This window comes from Peromyscus maniculatus, chromosome 2 (genome assembly GCF_049852395.1).
Source record: "Peromyscus maniculatus bairdii isolate BWxNUB_F1_BW_parent chromosome 2, HU_Pman_BW_mat_3.1, whole genome shotgun sequence".
Taxonomy (NCBI): Eukaryota; Metazoa; Chordata; class Mammalia; order Rodentia; family Cricetidae; genus Peromyscus; species Peromyscus maniculatus.
In genome coordinates this window covers 167,127,639-167,149,338 of record NC_134853.1, presented here as the reverse complement: position 1 = coordinate 167,149,338, position 21,700 = coordinate 167,127,639, and the positions used below count along the sequence as shown (strand labels likewise).

The window sequence follows — 21,700 nt, the reverse complement described above, 5'->3', positions numbered from 1 at the left end:
GTATGTGTGCATATGTATATATGTGTATGCACAAGCACGCATTTGTGTGCATGTGTGCACATGTGGGTGCTCCTGAGCGAGGGTGAATGTGTGTACGTGTGTGCATGTGTATGATGTGGGGGCCAAGGATAACATCAGGTGTTGTTCCTCCAGTATCATCCACCTTGTTCTTTTGAGAAAGGGTCTCTCCTGGGACCTGGGCCTCGGTGATTAGACTGGCTGTCCAGGAAGACCCGGGGGTCCTCCTCTCTCTGCCTCCCACAACATCACACTTTACTTTTTCAGTGGGTGCCAGGACTTGAACTCTCATAATCACTCAGCAAGCACTTTACCCACTGAGACAGCATGTCTGTGGGGAATTACCTTGCTTGCCTTAAAAGACGTGGGAAGCCCCAGCATGAAAGTGAGCAGTGCCATTCTCTGGTTTGGGCTTAAGATTAGTAAGCTTGCTTGCAGCCATCACTCTGTTCTCTTCTGTGGATGTGATACGAGCAGCTGGTTTGAGTTTCTGCAGCTGTGACTTTCCTGAAACAATGGACTATGTGTGACCTGAATTTATAAGTTAAATAAACCTTTTTTCTATGTTGCTTTTTTTCTGTTTGTTTGTTTTTGTTTTTGAGACACTATGTCGCCATGGCTTGCCTGGAACTCTCTGTGTAGAGTAGGCTGGTCTTGAAGACCCAGACGCTAAGATTAAAGGGGTGTGCCACCAGGCTTGGCTCCTAAGTTGCTTTTGTCACGGTATTTTATTACAGCCACAGAAATGACACCAGGACACAGATGCATGTCAGGCTGGCCCCTGGAACACACAGCCCCAGAAGAAAGTGGAGTATGTAGAGCTCTGCTGGGGAATCCGTGAGAACAAGAGGTCATCCTGTTAGATGTCCATCGGACAAGGGCAGCAAAAGGCCACGAAGCACAGGGACAGTGTAGAGCAGGGAAGAGCAGCAAGCTGCATTTTCTGCAGGGAGAAGGTTGGAGAGAGCTTGGGAGACAGGGAAAAAGCACCAGGTCAGGGGAGCCTGGATGTGTGGACCATACATGGCTGACCTCCCACAGCCAGGGGCTGCATGTGTGGACCATATATGGCTGACTCCCCACAGCCAGGGGGTGCACGTGTGGACCCTTCATGGCTGACACCCCCACAGCCAGGGGGTGCATGTGTGGACCCTTCATGGATGCCCCCCCCCAGCCAGGGCCTGCATGTGTGGACCCTTCATGGATGGCTTCCCTGAAGTCCACCTCTTTATGCTCAAACAAACTCCAGGGAATCAGGACACAGGTGTGCAAGACCTGTGATTCCAGCAATGAGAAGCTGAGGTTCGAACTCATGGTCTAGATGGAGTTGGGTGCTGCAGAAGACCTCCTGAGCAGGAAAAGAAGACAGGAGGTGGCATTCAGAAGGAGGCTGGCAGTCAGGTCAGGAGGGAGGGATGGACGGAAAGGGAGAGAGGCATGGCGGTCAGTGAAGAGCGGAGGGTCATTGAGGGTCAGGGAGGGCTGTGGGGGGTCATGGAGAGCCAGAGAGAGTGAGAGAGGGTGAGAAACACAGTGTGTACGAGAACCAACTACCCAAGGTGGAAGGTTCTGATGGATGGAAGAGGGCGGTGGGTGAGTCCAGGATTACAGAGTACAACTTGCCCAGGACTTAAGGACAGAAGCTGGACAAGAGGGCGGGCCTGCAGCCGATCAACACGTGTACCTGCACCTTTTCAAGTGTCTATGAAGCCCAAGCGTGGCCAGTGATGACATACATTGAAAGAAAGGATTCTCCAGGCCTCAGCCACCACCCCTCAGGCCACCCACCCCTCCCCACATCAGTGGGAATCAGTTTAGCAAACACACAGGAAAAAAATAATCAATTCATTTAATTTAAAACAGCAAGAGTTTGGACTTTCACCCAGCCAGGGTTAACATCATGCTTCCAAACAATCTCATGCTAGACTTAATTGCGCCACAACTGTGAGTTTATAAAAACATACGAAGAAGGGCCTGAGAGACGGCTCAGCAGTTAGGAGCATTTGCTGTGCTTGCAGAGAACCCTGTTTTAGTTCCCTCTACCCTCTGCTCACAACTACCCATAGCCCCAGTTTCTGGGGGTCAGCCTCCCTCTGGCCTCCAAGGGCACTGCACACATATGTGCACTTACATACACGAAAGCATTCACACACACACACAAAAAAAAACAAAGTAAAGACAAACGAACGACTTCATTTGCACTCTAAGCTTTGGACACATGTAATCTTTATTATTCTTTTAAGAGAGAGAGAGAGAGAGAGAGAGAGAGAGAGAGAGAGAAAGAATGAACTAGAAGGCTTCAGAAAGTTGGCTGGGTTTGGTGGCATAGGCCTGCAATTCCAGAAACAGTGAAACTGAGACAGGAGGATCTCAAGTTCAAGGCCTGCCTGGACAACTAGTGAGAACCCCTTGCTTCAAAACTCAAAAAAGGACTGGGAAACAGCTAAGTACTAGAGCACTTGTCTAGGACGCACAAAGGCCTAGGCTTAATCCCCTGGCCAAATTTTATCTCCAAAAATTATATAGACATATATACATAAACATATTTTGTGATATAGACATACATCACAAAAATATATATGTATATACATTGTATATATTGTGGTATATATACATATGCATATATATGGCAAATATATGCATATATACACATATAAACATTTTTGCAATAGGCATACATACATATCGCAAAATATATGTATATATTTGTGTATATATAGTATGCATATATATTGAGATATATACATATATACTGCAAAATATATATGTATACACACACATATATATATATATACAAACATATTTGGTGATATGTATACATATCGCCAAAAAAAAAAAAAAAAGCCTCAGATGGACAGAGGCAGGAAGCAGCTGGCAACTGACCAGGAGAACGAGAGTCACAAAGTGCTGACAAAGGGTGATGGGGACATGGCAAGGGCTGTAGCACCCGTTAAGGCTGAGGTCACATTTGGGTGACTGAGGGGCAGATGCAGATAAATGTGAATAACATTAATATTAATATTAATAGAGATAGAAAGCCTCCAGACTGAGCAAGGCAACATGGGAGCTGGCAGCCTCTAGTGCCTCCCCCTGGCACTGGGGACCCACTCACCTTCCTTTTGTCTTCGGTTCTGAACTCTGAGCACCCTCCACACCCACTAAGGTTGATGTCTGTGAGCTCACAGGGCTAGAGGCACCAAGCCTGGGGTCACCACCATTCACCTGCAGTGACAGGGCAGTGTGGGAGAGGATGGAGGGAGCCAAAGTGTCGACTTGGTGGAGGGTTTTACAGACAGCTATCCTGTCATCAGTCATCAAAGAGAGAGCTTGAGTGAGCCCCGGGCTCCAGCTAGGGCATGCTTTCTAAGGCCCCGGATTCCAGCTAGGGCATTCTAAGACCCCCGATTCCAGCTAGGGCATTCTAAGACCCCCGATTCCAGCTAGGGCATCCTAAGGCCCCCGATTCCAGCTAGGGCATGCTTTCTAAGGCCCCCGATTCCAACTAGGGCATGCTTTCTAAGGCCCCCGATTCCAGCTAGGGCATCCTAAGGCCCCCGATTCCAGCTAGGGCATTCTTTCTAAGGCCCCCGATTCCAGCTAGGGCATTCTTTCTAAGGCCCCCGACTCCAGCTAGGGCATGCTTTCTAAGGCCCCCGACTCCCTCTGCAGGCTTTTTCTGAACAAGGCCTCAGACAGCCAGGGCTCCACAATGCCCTGCCCAGCTGGGTTTATTCCAATATCATTTCCTCTGTGGTGTTTGTAGATCATTTTCTCCTCTGCAGGAAACAAATTCCTCAAATTTCGGTTCCATTTTAGAAGCCAGGGGACCATGCTTGGCAGTGCACAAATTGGCTGTTATATCCTCACAGGACCTCAGCATGCCCTACGCCCGACTGTTGGCTGTTTCTGTAAACAGACAGCCCCCTGCCCAGGAGCTGTCTTTGACTCCCAAGAGGGAGCCCACCTCTTGCAGATTTTCCTAAAGAAATGCTTTCTAGGGAAATCAGAAAAGGAGCGTATGGACACAGTCCTCTGAGTGACTATTCCTTTCCTGAGAGAGATGTCGTTTTGAGAGCAAAATGGGAATCGATAGCCCAGTGTGGCTTTGCTCTCACCCTGAACCACTTGACTATGCTCTGTGACCCTCTCAGCTTTGCGGGGTACCGACAGAATCCAAGGGCACAGGTATAGCAGAACGTTTCCTCGACCCGCCGCAAGGTGGCGGTCACACTTCCCGTTCTGAGTGCTCTCTGAATCGAGGAAGTGCAGCTGGAAGAGCCACTGAGTAGAAACGGACACACAGCTCACTTATGCTCTTCTCTGGTGGGGCATGGTAGTCCAAGGCTGTATCCTAGCTTCCTGGGAGGTTGAGGTAGGAAAATCGCAAGTTCAAGACCAGCCTGGCTGACAGGGGTTCAAGGCCAGTCTAGGCAACTCTGTCTCAAAACAAAAACTAAAAGGAAGGCTTGGGTAGAACCCAGAGGCTGAGCACTTGCCTAACGGACACAAGGCCCTAGTACAGAGAGCACAAAACAAAACAAACAAAACATTTTTTAAAGATGTAATTATTGGGAGGCAGAGGCAGGTAGATCTCTGTGAGTTAGAGGTCAGCCTGGTCTGCATAGCAAGTTCCAGGCCAGCCAGAGCTACGTAATGAGATCCTGTCTCAAACAATAAAATTAATGTAATCATCTCAGAATCCTCTTTCCATATGCCACAAATAACTACAAAAAAAAAAAAAAAAAAGGCTTTTAAAATATTTTTGGTGCAGGGACCAACCTGGCAACTACCACTGAGCTACATCCCAGCTCAAGGCTGAATCTCAAAACACTTCCCTTCGGGAGGAATCAGTATTTGGACCATTCGCCAGCTCTCCGATCACCTTTCCTACAAAAAAAAAAACAAAACAAACAAACAAAATACAACTAAACAAAGTCAGACGCCCTCCCAACTCACCCCTACGTGAATCACTGAGAACAGGGGTGAGTGAAATAGTGTCGTCCTTAGGGACTAGAGCTGAGCTGCCGTCTGTCCTGGTACTGGAAGGGACCTGGATGTTATGTGATTGACTAACGGGACAAGACTCTGGACTCTGGCCTGTGCTGAAATTCAATGCAATAAATATTGAGGGCCTATGACCCTAGCAGAGAACCCGGGAGATGCCCATGAGTGTGTGCCTGGGTGCCATGAAGGAGTCTCCTGTGACCTCCGTGGACTGGGGACTGTTCACCTCTAACTACTCCAGGCTCTCCAGGGGATCTCAGTTCCCTGGCAAACCTGGACCCCATTCTGTGATGTCTGGGTAGACGCATCTCTGTAATCCATAACACATTATCAGTCACCTATGGGAGAGGTCCATGGATCTGAGTCCCTCAGACAGTAAACCGTGCTGGTGGCCGCAGGACACTGAGAACCAGTGCCCTGACAGAATCCTGCATTGCTGGCGTCCCGAATCCCACATCTTTGGGCTTCCACAAATAAACCCCACTGAACCGGGACACGGAACCAGGACGCGGGTGTCCACGGCCTGCCTGAGAAGAGGAGGTAGAAGAGGCTGCACTGATGGCCGTTCCTTCACGGGGGTGGGTCCGAGCTTCACCAGTTGAGGCTTCCAGTGCGCATGACCCTGTCTCCGCAGCATGAACCAGGAAGGCGGCGCCGGTGTGGTGCGAGCAATGAGGAAAGTCAACCCCTCAAGTGCTGGGAACTTCTGGGATCAGTCCGGATTCCTGAGATTCTCTCATCCTGGGGGGAGCAGGAGCTCCAGAGGGGTTCTGGGTCGAGGGCTGAGGATAGCAGCGGCAGCAGAAAAGGGAGAAGAGCCTCGTGCGGACTGCGCGGGTGCAGAGGACGAACATGATGCAGTTGGCCCCTCCCTGGAAGGTGTTCCCGATGCCCTGGGGAGGGGGAGAGGCATAAGCACAGGGTTGGGGGTATCTTAGAAACACAATCAAGGGGAGTCAGTGGACTGCTATGAATCCTATGACCTTTCCTGTGCCTGCCCCTAAGCTGTCATGGGATGAGCGTAGACAAGTGGCCTTAAAGCAGATTCTGGACAGGCCTGAACTGGCCACCTAGCCAGACCTGCATTTAGGCCTTCCGCAATGAGAAGGATCCAGGATCAGTCAACTCTACCAGGACTTCTCTGGGTTGTTGAGAACAGCCACACAAGATTTCTCCCCATCCCTCCCTGCAAAGCTACACTTGCTTGGGGACAGGGAAAGGACACTGAGCTATCCTGTTTCCCATAGGCCCATCCTGGCCAACACCTGGGACCTGAGATCATCAGTGTGTAGGGAAGGGATCTGGCCCTGCCACTGCGGGGCAGCAGGGCCCACGGACAGACATACATGCAGAACAACCAGCACCGGAGACTGCACAGCTGGGGAGCCACAGAGGGTCAGGGCGAAGCGCACGGTGCTCCAGACCCGGAGGCAGATGAATATGAGGGGAATCAGGATCAGTTTCTTATCAGCCATGGCGGAGGAGCCCCGCTGCAGCTGGCGCCCCTCCCAGATGGGCCGGTACTCGGAGAGCGCCTGGTGCTGTGTCAAAGACAGAGAGCAAAGACCTGAGCCAGGGGTGCCTCTTACCACAACCACCCATGCACGTCCACACGCTCACAGGCCCACATGCCCACACATCCACACGCCCACACACTCACAAGTCCGCACACCCACATGCCCACACCAGCCCGGAAGAGCAAGAGGGGGTACTGTTGCCTTTTCCACTTGGACACTGAGGCCTGGAGTCTATCAGACCAGGAGCCATCCCCCAGCCTCAACTCCCAGATGGGATCCCCTGCCCACTTCCTTCACATGGCCACAGGAGTGTCTCAGAGATGTCAGAAGCCCTGCCCGGGATGAGTAAGTCATCTCAGCCCTTAGGTCTAGTGCACACTCGTTTCAGCTCAGAGACACTTCATCCTTCCTGTCACCATGTGGCGTCATCTTTTCTTCCCCAGTCACACCTGACCTACAGGCAAGTCCTAAAGGCCCCCACCTGCAGAACAGACCCGGAAACTGGATCCTTGGACCCACCGCCACAGAATGATCATCTTGTCTGTTTGGTCTCCCCTGCCCCTCCCCCAGGCCATCCCCAGCGCAGGAGGGGAGTTCTCAGAGGGTCTGAGCAGGTTTGGCAAGTCCTCTACTCAGAGCTCTTGGTGGTTCTGTTTCAACTCTTCCTTACCCTGTCCCCTCAGGTGAGCTCCGGCTCAGTTCTGACCTCAGTCCCATTCTCTCCCTTCCCTCTCTTCCAGCCACATTGCTCTCCTCCAACCCCAGGTCTTAGCTGGTCCTCGTATCTGGAGAAGCACGCCCAGTTACTCACAGCTCCCTCACCTTCCGGTCCTTACTCAGGGTCACGTCCTGGATGAAGCTCACAAGCAGCCATTTTGCAAATAGCCCTGAGCCCATTCCAGTCATGGACTGCTGTCTGTTTTCCGTGGTTCTTCCCGACCTCCACCCCCTGACATCACTCACCCTTGTTGCTCAGCTTACTGGTGCCATCCCCCTCCCCCTCCTCCCTGCCCAAAGCAAGATTGCCCACAGAAGGGGTGGAGGAAAGGAAGGAGCCAGCCTTGGCTCGTGCATTCCTGAGGACCGTTTCTCATAGCAGGGAAGGATGCTCAGTTTCAAATCACAATCAAATCTGTAAGGCCGACTGAACTGGCCAGTGAGAGGTGTCGGTCTGAGCCTGGTCATGTGTTTAGGACACTGAAGCTGGTGAGGGAATAACCATAGGCCTGGCATCTGAGTGTCAAGCTTGGACAGCTCACCTAATTAAAGGGCCCACCTCCTCCTCCCCTGAGGGTCTGTGACAGTAGCCCGGGGAGCTGAATGTCCACCTCACAAGATGGGGAGGGGCAGGGCAGAGAGTTCAAAGGAGGTGGTGCAGCTTGGGGAAGCTGGACCAGCTGGGCGGCTCCTCAGAACCAAGCGCGCCTCCCCATTTATCTTCGGCTCTCCCCCATCTCCAGGCAGGAATGACTATGTTCTCACCTCCTTGCCCACTTCATTCCTTTTCTTTTCTGAAAACCCTTGCCAAATTGCAAGAGTTGACTGTCGCACGCAGGAGCCACTCTGGCAAGCAGGGGCCTCCTGCCCTGCTCTAGAAAGGACAAAAGGTACACCCAACAGGATGGGGCCTGGTGGGATTGGAGGGGGCCGGCTTCATTCTCCAGAAGCGCCTCCATCTTCCCAGGTTGGTGGGAAGTGAGAAGAGCATTCAAAGAGGTTGGCCATTTGATAGAGCTCTCATTCAGCACATATGAAGCCCTGGGTTCGATCCCCAGCACTGCAGAAACTGGCGTGGTGCAGACCTTTAATCCTAGTACTTGAGAGATGGAGGCAGGAAGGTCAGAAGTTTACCATTATCCTGAACTCTGTAGTGAGTTCCAGGCCAGCCTGAACTACATGTGACCTGCATCTCAACAACAACAACAAAACAAAGCAAGACTCTGTCTCAAAAAAAAAAAAAAAAAGACATAAACAAACGAAAGGAAATGAGATTCTCACCGACTGGAGTCTGAATTCAGGGAAAAGCTGTGACTGCTTCGGCCACTGATTGGTTTATCTTTGACCGTAATTGCTTAGGCTTCACCTCTCTGAGAGCCAGCCTCTCTTTCTGGATAGCCCTAATGACTTATGATCTCCTGAAAAGCCTGACACTTGGGACACAATTTTGACCACCAAGGGGAGGTGAGTTATCTGTGGCCATCATCCTTGACTTTGAAATTCTTTAGTGTAATATTGGAGCTGGCCACACGGGGGCAGTGCAGGACCGCAGTGGAGAGCGTAGCTCTGTGGTCCAGCTACTCGACCACTGAGTCCCCTCACCTAGACCAGGACTACTTAGACAACAAGTCTATTCATGATCCCATATTCAGTCCAAGCACACATGCCCTGTGGCCTGGCACTAGTGTGGTCCTTCAGAGAACCAGCCTGTCCCTGAAGGGCCAGCACATCAGACACCTACCGCTCTGTTGATGTGTTTCCTGACCAGAAGGTAAAGCAGAGGCAGTAAGACATACGCCAGCATCTCCCACAGCTTCCCAGTCAGCAGCATCCACAGGACACGGTCCTCAGCCTCCAGGTTGATCCAGCACCAGCCCACGGACACATCTGAAGCATCGTAGCCTATCTTCTTTAGAGAGACAGCGGCCACTGTGATGGCCAGTGGGACACCCCAGCTGAAGAATAACATGAAAAGAGAGGTGCCGAGGTTAGCCCATAACACCCTGCAGTGTTGTCATGGGCAAAAATGACTGACTGGGGTCCTCTCTGCAGAGGGCAATGCTCCCCAAACCAGCATCAGATAGTGTGTTCCTGTAATCAAGGGAGGGCAGGAAGGGCAGGGGGGAGCCCGCTCTAACTTAGCGTTTCAGGACTTTGTGGCCTGGTCAGGAGAGTGATTGCATGAATGAAGCCCTCGGCTCAAACTCTAGTGCCACAGAAACTGGGCATGATAGTATATGCCTGTAACCTCAGGGCTTGGGAGGTGGAGGCAGACAGATCACTGTGAGTTCTAGGCCACCCTGGACTACACAGTGAGATGCTAGCCTGGGCTACAGAATGAGACTCCCTCAAAACAATCTCCCAAATGATACAACTCAGAGATCAAGATCCCTGGCTGTGGGCTGGAGAGATGGCTTAGAGGTTAAGGGCACTGGCTGTCTCCTGCTCTTCCAGAGGTCCTGAGTTCAATTCCCAGCAACCCACACAGTGGTTCACAACCACCAGTAATGAGATCTGATGCCCTCTTCTGGTGAGTAGGCATACATGCAGACAGAACACTGTATACATAATCAATCAATCAATCAATCAATCAATCAATCACTGGCTGCTCTTCCAGAAGACCCAGGTTTGATTCTAAGCACCCACATGGTAACTCACAACCATTTGGGGCCCAGGGGATTTGCCTATCCATAGCCTATAATTTCCCATCCAGACCCAGAGAATCCACTCCCAACTCCTGTACCCCAAGAGCCCCCCAGGTTGCCAGGGGACTGGCTGAGGTTGTGAGTACTTAGGCCAAAACACAAATGCTGGTGTTTGCAGATTGCTAACCCCAGTTTCAGGGGATCCAATGCCCTCTTCCGGCATACACGTGGTAAGCAGACATACATGCAAAACACTCATATTGAAAAATAAAATAATTAAAAAAGAAAGGTTCAGTGCTCCTCAGAGAGGGGTGTGGCCAGACAGATCCAGCTCTTAGAAGCCTGGCTTCTCTCCCTACACCCAAAGGGGTGTGGACACCAGTATGCAAACATCAGCGTGCATGTCTGGGCTTCAACACTCACTCACACCCTCAGTCAGTGCCCAGGCAACCTGGGAGAACTTGGGGTTGTAGGATTTGGGAGAATCCAGAGCTAGATCACAGGCTATGTGTAGGCAAATCCCCTTGGCCCTAAGGCTTTCTTTCTTTCTTTCTTTCTTTCTTTCTTTCTTTCTTTCTTTCTTTCTTTCTTTCTTTCTTTCTTTCTTTCTTTCTTTCTCTCTCTCTCTCTCTCTCTCTCTCTCTCTCTCTCTTTCTTCCTTCCTTCCTTTTTTCTTTCTTTCTTTCTCTCTCTCTCTCTCTCTCTCTCTCTCTCTCTCTCTCTCTCTTTCTTTCTTTCTTTCTCCGAGACAGGGTTTCTCTGTGTAGCTTTGGAACCTGTCCTGGATCTCGCTCTGTAGACCAGCCTGGCCTTGAACTCACAGAGATCCTCCTGCCTCTGCCTCCTGAGTGCTGGGATTAAAGGCGTGTGCCACTGCCGCCACCACTGCCACCCAGCAAGGCCCCCTTTCTTATGTGGAGGGAGTGCAGGCTGACAAGAGTCAAAGTGACTGTCTAGAACATCTCGTCGGCAGCCCACCGCTGGGGACACTGTTCTGCTCCCCCATTTGGAGAATGCACCCATTGCAACACAACTGGAATTAGGCCCAAGTCCCAAGTCCCCTTTCCAAGAATCCCTGCCCAGTCTCCTTCCAAAACAACTTATCAGAGGGGCACCTCTTATGGAGGTGACACAGGATTGGGAGCTCTGACTTTGATGCAATGGGTTGGGTCCCAATTATCGCTCTGTCACCACTTGGGCAGGTCGCTTAGCTTCGGCATGCGTTCTCACAGGGTGGGGGTGATGATGGCAGCATCTGAGGAAAACCAGATGAGCATTCATGCAGCTCACACAAGCCCAGGCAGCCACACATGTGCCAGCAGCCGTGAAGACTGTGATTAGAGGCAGGCAGGGCAGCGCATGCCTGTAATCCCAGCACATGGAAGGCAGACACTCCGGAGGCCAACCTGGCGCCGAGGCGGGACCTTATCCTGCTGGAATGTTTTAATGTCCATCAGAAGAGTGCAGGTGGATGTGTATAGTGTGTGCACATGTATGCACACACATGCATACATTCATCATACATACCACTGATAGAAGGGAGTGAAGCATTCAGCTCTAGCTGAAATCCCTTGGGGCGGGGGTTGGGGGGGGGTCCCAAACTGAGAAATGATTCTGCCAAAGTTCCCTCTGGAGAGCCGAATGAATTTTCAGGGCTTCCTTACAGGTCATAGGTGAGGGGTTACTTAGAGGGGTGTGGGTGCTCCTTACAAAAAGGCCGCATCATAAAGCCTTTCCTTTAGCCAGTAGGGATGAGGACTTCCCCAGGGCCATCTAGACAGAAAGCCCCCGACCCTTGAGTCTTCCTTTATACTCTGGGCCAAATGTCCTAGCCCCTGCCCCTTAGTCTTCCTCTATCCTCTGAGCCTACATATTCTAGGCCCTCCCCAAGGACATGTGTAAGTCAGTCAGAGGTGCGTACAACAGGTGGCAGGAAGCGGCTGGACACTCAGGTGAGCGTCTTGTGACCTCTCTACCTCCTCACGAGGGAACAGCCATCAGGGCCGGCTGGGATAAGTGGGCTCAGAGGACAGCCACAACAACAGCCTGTAAGTGAGACTGAAGTATACAGTACCTGGGGCTGCTGGGACAGCTTAGTGGATAAAGGCACTTGCCACTCAGCCTGGTGACCTGAGTTCCACCCCTGGGACCCACGTGGTGGAAGGACAGACTGACTCCCACAAGTTGTCCTCTGACCTCCACATGTGTGCCAGGGTGCATTCGTGCCCGCCCCTCAAAAATAAATAAGTGTAATTTTAAAAGACACACAAGCACAAACATGTATTTACATTTCTATACCGCGTATAGATCAAGGCCATACAGCCAATGGACTCCCCAGGGTTGCTTTCGGGGAGCCCCGCTATGCCAGAGCAGCTACGCTCAGGAGTTAAGAAGATACCATCCCGCAAGGCAGCCTCATAACCTTCATTTTCTGTAACATCTAAGAGGAAAGTGAAAGCTAGGCCTGTGATGCCAGTACTAGACAGGCTGAAGCAGGGGGATTGCCAGGAGTCTGAAGCCAGCCTGGGCTACATAGTGAGACCCTATCTGAAGAAACAGACTGTAACTTCACCAGGCCATGACTAAGGGACTTCTTTGCTCCACGAAGCACTGGTGTTGCCATGATGCTTGGATATTCACCATTCTTTCTGATCCATTCTCCTGGTCAACCTCTCGGCTGAACACACAGCTTCCCATCTACCCCGACAAAGCACCATCTCTGCTTCAATTCTGGCCTAATAATGCTTTTAAGCTTTATGTTTTACAGATTTATTTATTTCATGGATACGAGTGTGTTGCCTGCAGATATGCATGTATATCACATGGAGGCCAGAAGAGGGTGTCATATCCTTCAGAATTGGAGTTCCAGGCAGCTATGGTCTGCCAGGTGGGTGCTAGGAACCAAACCCGGGTCCTCTGCAAGAGCAGCAAGCGCTCTTAACCACTGAGCCACCTCTCCAGCCTGCCTCTGCTCCACAGTTCTCTGTATTATTAAAGTTGTCTCTATCACTTACATTTTTTTGAAACTGGGTCTGGTGTAGACCAGGCTGGATAAGGCCTCGCCTCTTGAAACCTCTGATTCTGAAGCAGGAGACCTCACGGATTAGTGTCCAGAAGAAGGCTAGCACACCACACCCTGGCAGATCTCTCACTTGTCCCCTCAGTGCCAGGGCCCCTGGTTTGTGCTGGTCTAGAACCCAAGGTCTGGCTCTGTTGGAGCCCACTAGGTTTCCTCGTGGCTGGACCCAGCAGGACTGCACGGGAGGCTGATTGGACCCTGGGCCTGGGTACCAGGTGACTGTAACTAGCAAGGGGGCGGTCTTTTGCTCCACCCCTTGGCATTGTTATAAACAGACCTTTGGAATAAAGTTCTGGGCCGGTGGATAAGGATCCAGGCCCACCCGCGTCTATCCTGTGTTTTCTCTGTTTCTCTCCTCACCATTTCTAACTAAGTCTCTTATCCCTCATTCCTCAAGCGTCCCTGGGGTAAATAAGTGTGGGGGCTGGTCCCCCACAGCTCTGCACCAGCTTCCTCCCTCCTCAGGCAGTTACAGACTGAACCAGGCTCCATCCCAGATCTGTCTCCTGAAGCCCTAACTCTCAGAGCCTGAGACTATGACTGTTTGGAGACAAGGTCCTTCAAGAGTTACCTAAATACACATGAGGAGGCGGCCAGAGTGGCCCACATCCAACAGCACCGGATCTCAAAATCTAGGAACATATTTTGACACTGACAAGCACAAAGGGCGTCCTTGTGAGGATCCAGGGAGACAACACAGTCTATGAGCCAGGGAGAAATCTCCTGGCCCACACCTTGAACTTCCAGCTCCAGAGCCCTGAGGGAAGAAGTTCAAGCTGCCCAGGCTGCCGTTGTTGTTGGTACACATGCAGAACATAGGCACACGTGCTGGGAAGGGCCACTACCCCAGCCCCTGGGGAGCCAGGCTCCAGCATCAAAGGAATGAACCAGAAGGGCTTAAGGAAGAGAAAACTGAAACAATGCCACTTGACTTTCTCCAGTCAAGGCCCTCTGGGGACTCTATCATTCTAGTTTTAAATCCCCAGGGAAGTGAAACTGGAAACAGTTGCACAGGGAAGAGGCAAGCCGCCCTCATACTAGGAACCCCCTGGCATTTATATGACAGCCACAGGCAGGTGGCTGTCCTCAGAATAGCAATGTGCAGGATGCCCGCTGGAACCAGGCCCCTTGGGGATCCCAGCTCTGCCCATCTGTTATAGAGTGGGGCATTTTTCTGTAAGGACATCCCTCCTCCTCCTTCTCAGAGTCCAATGGAAAAGCTGCCCACTGCTTTCCAAAGAGCATCTGAACCGCCAGCCCAGGCCCCAGCCCATCCCACTAAGGGCCCAGGTTGCAAGTGGGCTCCAGCATCATTTATGCCGTCAGCTACTCCCACAACCAGGTTCCTGTGTTTCCCAGTTCCTCCTGATCTGCGGAGGCTGGCAACTGCTGGGTAGGAAACAAAGTGGGGGGGGGGGTCTTCCTTCACTCCCTCTGTGTGCCAAATGGCAATTCCTGGTTTAAGGACCTGGTGGTTATGGAAAACTTTAAAATGTTAACAGAACTGGGGGAAAAAATAGAGGAACCTGACAGGCAACAATGTTTCAGTTTAAAAAAGCTCTGGGGAGGAGCCAGAGGGGAGCCCAGGCGAACAGAGGAGGCTGCAGAGGCAGCTTCCCCAGGACAATGGCTTACTTATTGTTCCTCTCAGGGGGCAGAGCTAGGACGTGGGAGAGGTTCAGGGGGTCAGTCTCTAGGAAGGCCACCATGAGGTCATTCTGTGGCTTCAGCTGGGGGAGGGGGAGGGGTGTCCTGTGCAATGCACAAGCCACCTGATGACATTGTAGCCCTCAGCAGACGCCCCTGGCCACCTGGGTCCTGGGGAAGGATAAACAATTTGACTCTTCTCTTGGAAGGATCAAGGGTACCCACCTCTGGTGCTGTCCCTGGGGCTCTTGCCCTGGGTTTCGACTGCTAAGATTTTACCATATAATCTTGGAAAAAACATTCAGTAGAACAAACACAAACCAGCTCCGATTTGGGGGGCATTGATGCCCTGGCGTGCTGTTCAAGAGGCCGCCCGCCCAGAGTCAGATGAGCGGTCGCCCCGCAGACTGTAGAGGGAATCAGAGGCCTCACTTCCTTCCTATCAAGTATCTTCCCTAAGCAGCTCAAGTCCTAGCATGCAGCAGCCCCAAGACAGGGTGGGGCAATAGGATCAGCTTCCTGAGCTAGTCTTGCTGGTGCTTTCACATAATGCGCACTCTATAAAGTCCATGAAGGAATTCCTTTGTCCTGTGGATTGCTGGTGGACCCCTATGCCAGTCTCTGCCTCCCGCCTCCGTCTGCCACCACCCCCCCCCCCCCCCCTATGGTACTAAAGGATGTCTCACCTGCAATCTGCCTCCTTCAACATCTCTCTACCAAGCCTGGAAAGAATCTTGGTTGTTTAAATACTTAAGGATGAGCAGGGCATGGTGGCACATGACTTAATCCCAGCACTTCGTATACAAAGGCAAGAGGCAGGCAGGTCTCTATGAGTTCCAGGCCAGCCAGAACTACAGAGTGAGATCTGTCTCTCAAAAAACATACAAACAAACAAAAAACAAAAAACTAACCAACCAACCAAACAAACCCACAGAAAACAACAAGCCACAAGAACGAGAACACGAAGATCCAACACCCTCCGGCAGAGCCCACCCCTCCCCCCTCAGCACGCACCCCTGCAAGAGCCCTCAGTCTGCACCCCTGCACCAGCAACTGACCGAGGGGGGCATGGCGCCTGGGAGGCAGAGAAGAGAAGCCTGACCTTAACTCAAAGCCAGTCTACTGGGCCACAGAGTGAGTTCTAGGCCAGCCTGGGCTACAGTGTGAGACCTTGTCTAGAACAAATGCCAAGGTGGGCATGGGGGTTCGAGCCTGTAATCCTTGCACTTGGGAAGTGGAGGCAGGAAGGTCAAGAGTTTGAGAGAATTCTGGGCTCCGTAGCAAGTCTGAGGCCAGGCTGAGCTGAGACTCGGCCTCAAAAAAACACAAGCAAATTCATTCTTCTCCCCTGACCTCCCTCTCCAGCATGAGTCTTGGAGAGGACACTGGGACATGGCAGGAAGAACCCCAAAATCCAGCTCTGCCCTTGAATTCATAGCAAGCCCCCTGCTTCAGCCTCCAAGTGCTGGGATCTCAGTCACACACTACTATGCATGGCTAGACCCTCCCTTGTTCCCCCTTTCACTATGGTGGGACTTCCCACTCCCCACAGCAGACTCTATGGTCAGCTGGGATGTCAGACTTCCTCCACAAACCGGAGGGAGCCTCAGAGGTGGGAGGGGGGGGGGAGAGAGAGAGAGAGAGAGAGAGAGAGAGAGAGAGAGAGAGAGAGAGAGAGAGCACTACAGCTGTTGCATTCACTCTCACTCAGAAATAGAGCCAGAAGTCCAGACTGCTGGAGGCCAGCTCAGTCAGGACCTTGCCTCTGACCCCTAGAGACATCCCACATCCCACCCCTGTTCACAGGGCTCTAGAACTGATCAGGCAGAACAGGGGGTAGAGGTGCTAGTTGGCCCCTGCTGACTCTGGAGCCCTTGCCCAAGGGGAGGGTGGAGACAGGGTTATCTTAGTTGCCATAAAGGAAGGATGGGAAATGACCCATTCAGGCAATTCTAGCCCTGGCGGGCACTGGAAATGAATGACCACAGAGGCACATCCACACAGATGTGCAACAGAAACTACCAAAGCAAAAGCAGGGCTGGAGAGGGGGCCCAGTGGTAAAGAGCACTGGCTGCTCTTCCAGAGGACTCAGGTTCGATTCTCAGCTCCCATACAGTGGCTCCCAGCCATCTGTAACTCTAGTCCCAAGAGAACACCCCCTTCTGGCCTCCCTGGGCACTGCACACATGCGGTACAAACAGGCAAGCAAAACACCCAGAGAGAGACAGAGACAGAGACACAGAGAGACACACACAAACAGAGAGAACTACACCATGTCTGGCAGATGTGACCTTAGCATGTCAATATCAAAGCGCTTCTGAAACCTGCTGGAGCGCAAAACTTGAAGCTCTGTGAAGAAGCACCAGACATACAAAAACTGCGGGACGTCCTACACATTGTCATGCTGTACTCACCAGACATACAAAAACTGTGGGACGTCCTACACATTGTCATGCTGTACTCACCAGACATACAAAAACTGCGGGACGTCCTACACATTGTCATGCTGTACTCACCAGACATACAAAAACTGCGGGACGTCCTACACATTATCACGCTGTACTCTTCCCAATGCCAATGTTAATGAACCAGGGGTAGTGACACAAGTCTATAACCTCAGCACTCAGGAGGCTGAGGCAAAGGTTTTGCCCTGAGTCTGAAGCTAGCTTGGGCTACATGTTGGATTTCAGGCCAGCCTAGCCTACACACTAAATAGGAGCTGAGGTATAGCTCAGTTGGTAGCGCTTGCCTGGGTCTGACCCTGACCCTCAGCACTGCACAGACCGGGTATAGCAGCATACATACTAATAATCACACCATAAGGGAAGTGGAGACAGGAGGATCAGACTCAAAACCAAAACCAAAAACAAATGACTAGGCAATGCTGGCCTAGCAGGATGGCTCAGGGGGAAGGTGCTCCATGTCCAAGCCTGGAGGTTCAAGCCTTTGAGTCCACATAGAGGTGGAAGGAGAGACCTCCACACACAGGCGCCATGGCACACGTACCCTCCAAACACTAGTAATAAGTAAAAATAAGTAAAGGCTGATGGGGAAATGGAAGATTTTCAAGGGATAAAAAGATGTGAAAAAATGGATCAACGCATAATTCAGAATTTCCCCCAGAGACACTGTTAGATCACAGACAAAAGTTCAAGAAAGTCTACCAATAGGTGACAGTGTTGTCCTGAGAGGCATGTGTTGGTTTGTGTACCTGTGCAGGAAAGTCACATATCATAAACATACATGAGGGGGCATCATGTCTATTCAAGAAAAATAATGGGAGAAGATAAAATGCTAACAATTGGGAAATCTGCAAAGTATAAGTAAGTTTTGTTAAAGTTATTGTTATTCCAGCCAGGTAGACTCATCAAGGGCACAGACTCTGGGTCAGAATGAGTGTCTACCCCTGAGCCCCCGACTTGTCTTCTGTGAGTGATGGGTGACTGCCCCATCCATCTGGTTGGACCACTGGTGATCTATGATCTAATAACAGGGCATCACTTTGTAAAACCTTCAGGAGCCAGATGATGGGGTCTCAGCTGCCCTACTTCAGTCAAGGAGAAAGGTCACTGGGAATGGGACCGTGTTCAGTACTAAGAGGAAGGCTCTTGGGTCACATGGTTGCTTTCCCGGGAACTTGTGTGTGCAGAGGAGTCTCCAGAATTCTGTGTTTCATGCCTGTAGTTGGTTTTAGAGATGGGATTTCTCAGGTCTGGGGAGGTAGCACTGGCTTCCATCTCCAGCACTTCCAGAAAACAAGCAAAAAAGATTTCCTTTTCGTCTCACATTCTATTATGCCATTAAAAACATGATTTTGAGCATCAACCACGGACATTTAATAGTTCTGTCGCATTTTGGATAGGAAGGAGAGGAAGTCCCTTAACTTACTGCTTCCTCTCTTGTTGGACATTGAAGTTAGTTCTAATTCTCACTATGGCATCAGCACCTCAGGAAGTCCTGAGTCCACACAGCTTTGTGTGAGCTTTGCATTTTTCTTAGACTAGGCTCCGGTCAACAGGATTACTAGATGGGAAGGTAGGAACCAAGAGCTTCCTCCAAGGATCACTCCAGTTTCCAGAAGCACTGGAGCAGGACAGTTCAGCTTCCCTAACTTTTTCATGTTAGCAGTCTCATGATTTTTCTTCTAATTTAATGAGAAAACGCCACTCCATTGTTTGATCAATTCCCAGTAACTTTTTTGGGGGGTAGGGAGGGAACAGGGTCCCGTGCAGTCCAGGCTGGCAGGCTGACCTGAAGTTTAAATAGAGCTGAAGCAGGTTTTGAACCCCTGATTCTCCTGCCTCCGCCTCCCCTGGGATTACAGGGGTACCATCAACCCCCAACTGTTCTTCAGAATTCTTTACAGGATAGCCACCATTTATGCTGCTAATGTTTTAAAATCCTTTCCAAGGCTGTAAGGGTTGAAGAGAGACTTGATTTTTAATAGTCAGTCGAAAAGTAGATCATTGATGGGTATGATAGCACACACCTTTAATCTCATCACCCACGGGAGGAGGTTACAGCCCGGGCTACATAGGGAGGCCTTGTCTAATAACTAAGTGAGAAAAGACATAGTAGGCAGTAAGTAGTCTGTGTCCAGGGAGGAGATTTCTCACACGAACAGATCCATCGGCAGGAGTAACCTAATACTCCAAGGCTATAGAGTGGAGAGGCCGTAGCAACCAGCGTGGGAGGATCTGGGTCATAAATGGACCAGTTGGGCAGGTTCTCGCAAGTCTCTTGAACACAGCCTTCCCTAGAAGGACTCCCCTGAGCATCACAGAATCTTCTTAGAGGGCCTCTGATGAGAACTGAGCAGAGCACTCCCAACTCAGGTTGGCCAGGAGAATCATCTTCTGTCGGGGCTATACAGAAGGGTCTGTCCCTTTGCTTAAAAATATACTGCATTCTTCCATTTTTTGAAGGAGTACAGCCAAGAGGAGAGGTTCCGGCAAAGCAAGGTCCAGCCTGGGCCTGGTTTTCAATGCCAATGGCCACCTGTGTCCAGACTCCAATTCTGCCATGGAAGACTTCGGTCTCTGACAGTTGGTATCTGGTGCAGGCTGGAGGGGAGAGGAACCAACCGCAGCCTCCTTTTCAGCAGGTCCCTGTGCAGTGAATGACATGCTACGAAGATTTTGTCTGGCCAGCTGAGAAGTGGGACTAGCTGGTCTCCTTCCAAGAGTTACAAGAACAGGAGGTCAAGTGACTCTTCCCAGCTTGTCTCAGCGTGTGACAACCAGGTGACCTGTCTCTACCAAAGTGCTGACTACCCTCTCAGTCCTTGGAAAGCACTCAAGTTTTCAGAAAGGACCTATAATTAGGGCAGACTCTGGGGCCTTGAGCTGAGGCAAGGAGACAGGGAAACAGCCTTAGGATTCCTGCCTTGGGCTCAGCACAGGACACTGAGAATTTTGAACTCCGAAATGACACAGGGGAGGCTGGCCTCTGGGTACAGTTTTCTTGCTGACAAGCAGGGCAGGCCAAGGCCTTGGTTTCCACACTCAGAGGCTCCAGGTGGCTGACAGCTCGGATCCTAACCAGCCCCAAACCTCAGTTTTGAGGATCATGAATGCTAGGCAGTCAAGACCTCCTAGAAGGGGCTGGAGTGGTGGCTTGGTGGATAAAAACACTTGTTGCTCTTATGGAGGACCTGGGTTCAATTCCCAGTACCCACATGATGGTTCACAGCCACCTGTAACTCCAGTTGGGTAGGGGAGGTCTGATGCCCTCTTCTGTCCTTCCAGGGCATCAAGTACACATACATACACGTGATGCACATACATACATGCAGTCAATACTCACACATAAAATAAAATTAATAAATCTTAAAAAAACTTAGAAGAAAAATTCTGGTGACTGGGGCCTGAAGTCTATAAATGGCATGAAAAACTTAAAAGCATACCTTTCTGTATTTTATAGTTGAGACACTGTGGCCTGGGAGTGGCTGGATGCACCACACCCACTGTGGGTACATCCACCCAGAATTGGAAGTTGTGGGCTCTTTGGCCAGGACAGACACCTAACTCACCTCCCAGCCTGCAGACTGGAGCAGAGACTGCCAGGTCACCGTGAAGCAGGAGGCAAAAGGCACAGTGTCGTCATCCCCAGATCCTTTCTAAATGGCAGGACTCACCCCTGTGGGCAAGCTCTGCTCCCACCCTCACCTTGCCTGAAGGTTCCAGCTGGGGCAGACACCAACCACCCTCTTCAGAGATGCTCAGATAGGTTGACTCCAATCTCTTGGGCAAGCCAGGCATCCTTCCATGGTTCCGGGATGCCTGGGGGCATCACTACCAGTAGGACACGCCACCTTGCCATCTAGATGGAGGACGCGCGAGTGCAGCAGGCAAGGCCAGGGACCAGTAAGACTGGGTCTGGAGCCTGGCGGCAAAGTAGCGTCTCCTACTCACCTGACGAGGTGAAAGGCCCAGAGGAGGTGGTCCGTGCTGGGCCCGCGCGCAGCTCGGACGATGCTGAGGTACAGGTAGAGGGCGATGGCCACCGTCCAGAAGAAGGAGCTGGTGTTGGCGAAAGTAGAGAGCGCGCCCTGAAGCACGCAGTCCCACGAAGAGCCCGCAAAGTCCTTCAGCACCCCGTAGAAGTACGAGGCAGCCGAGAGCAGGTCCGTTAGCGACAGGAAGAGTAGCAGGCGCCGCGCCCGGCTACGCAGGTCAGGCCACAGGGCGTGCGTGGCCACCAGGAGGCCCGAGCCCAGCGCTGACAGCACGCACGACAGCAGCACCACGGCGCGCTCCCACGGCAGCAGCTCGGTGGGAGGCGCGGGTGAGGGCATGGCCGGCTGGGGACCAAGGGCAGACGGCCAGGGTGCACAGGTCCAAGGGTGCCGAGAGGTCGAGGCCAAGCCGAGCCCGCGGTCGCCTCTGTTTGGGCATCTAGGCGCCCAGGACTCGCGTCCCCACGGGTCCCGCCTGCGTCCCAACCCCGCCCAGTCTATCGACTAAGCAGCCACCAGTCTCATCCCAACGCCCTCCACGCCCTGCCTAGAGCCCTCTAATCCCCGCCCCTGAGCCCTCTAATCCCCGCCCCTGAGCCCTCTAATCCCCGCCCCT

The 21,700-nt window shown here is 51.7% G+C and overlaps 1 protein-coding gene across 1 annotated transcript; it reads right to left on the bottom strand.

Moving 5' to 3' along the window:
- Window positions 1-1,849: 1,849 nt before the first annotated feature.
- Gpr157 (G protein-coupled receptor 157) lies at window positions 1,850-21,601 on the bottom strand. The gene is made up of 4 exons (XM_006975210.4): window positions 21,041-21,601; window positions 8,998-9,211; window positions 6,369-6,563; window positions 1,850-5,915 (listed from the first exon to the last, which is right to left on the bottom strand). Exons 1-4 carry the CDS (start codon window positions 21,421-21,423, stop codon window positions 5,712-5,714), a joined length of 996 nt encoding a protein of 331 aa, XP_006975272.1. The 5' UTR covers window positions 21,424-21,601; the 3' UTR covers window positions 1,850-5,711.
- Window positions 21,602-21,700: the final 99 nt, after the last annotated feature.

Coding starts and splice junctions, on each gene's coding strand:
- Gpr157 (XM_006975210.4), bottom strand. CDS start 21,423: ATGCCCTCACCCGCGCCTCCCACCGAGCTGCTGCCGTGGGAGCGCGCC. Junction 9,212..21,040: donor TGGGCCTTTCACCTCGTCAG/GTGAGTAGGAGA, acceptor GTTATTCTTCAG/CTGGGGTGTCCCACTGGCCA. Junction 6,564..8,997: donor GGAAACACATCAACAGAGCG/GTAGGTGTCTGA, acceptor TCTTTGACACAG/CACCAGGCGCTCTCCGAGTA.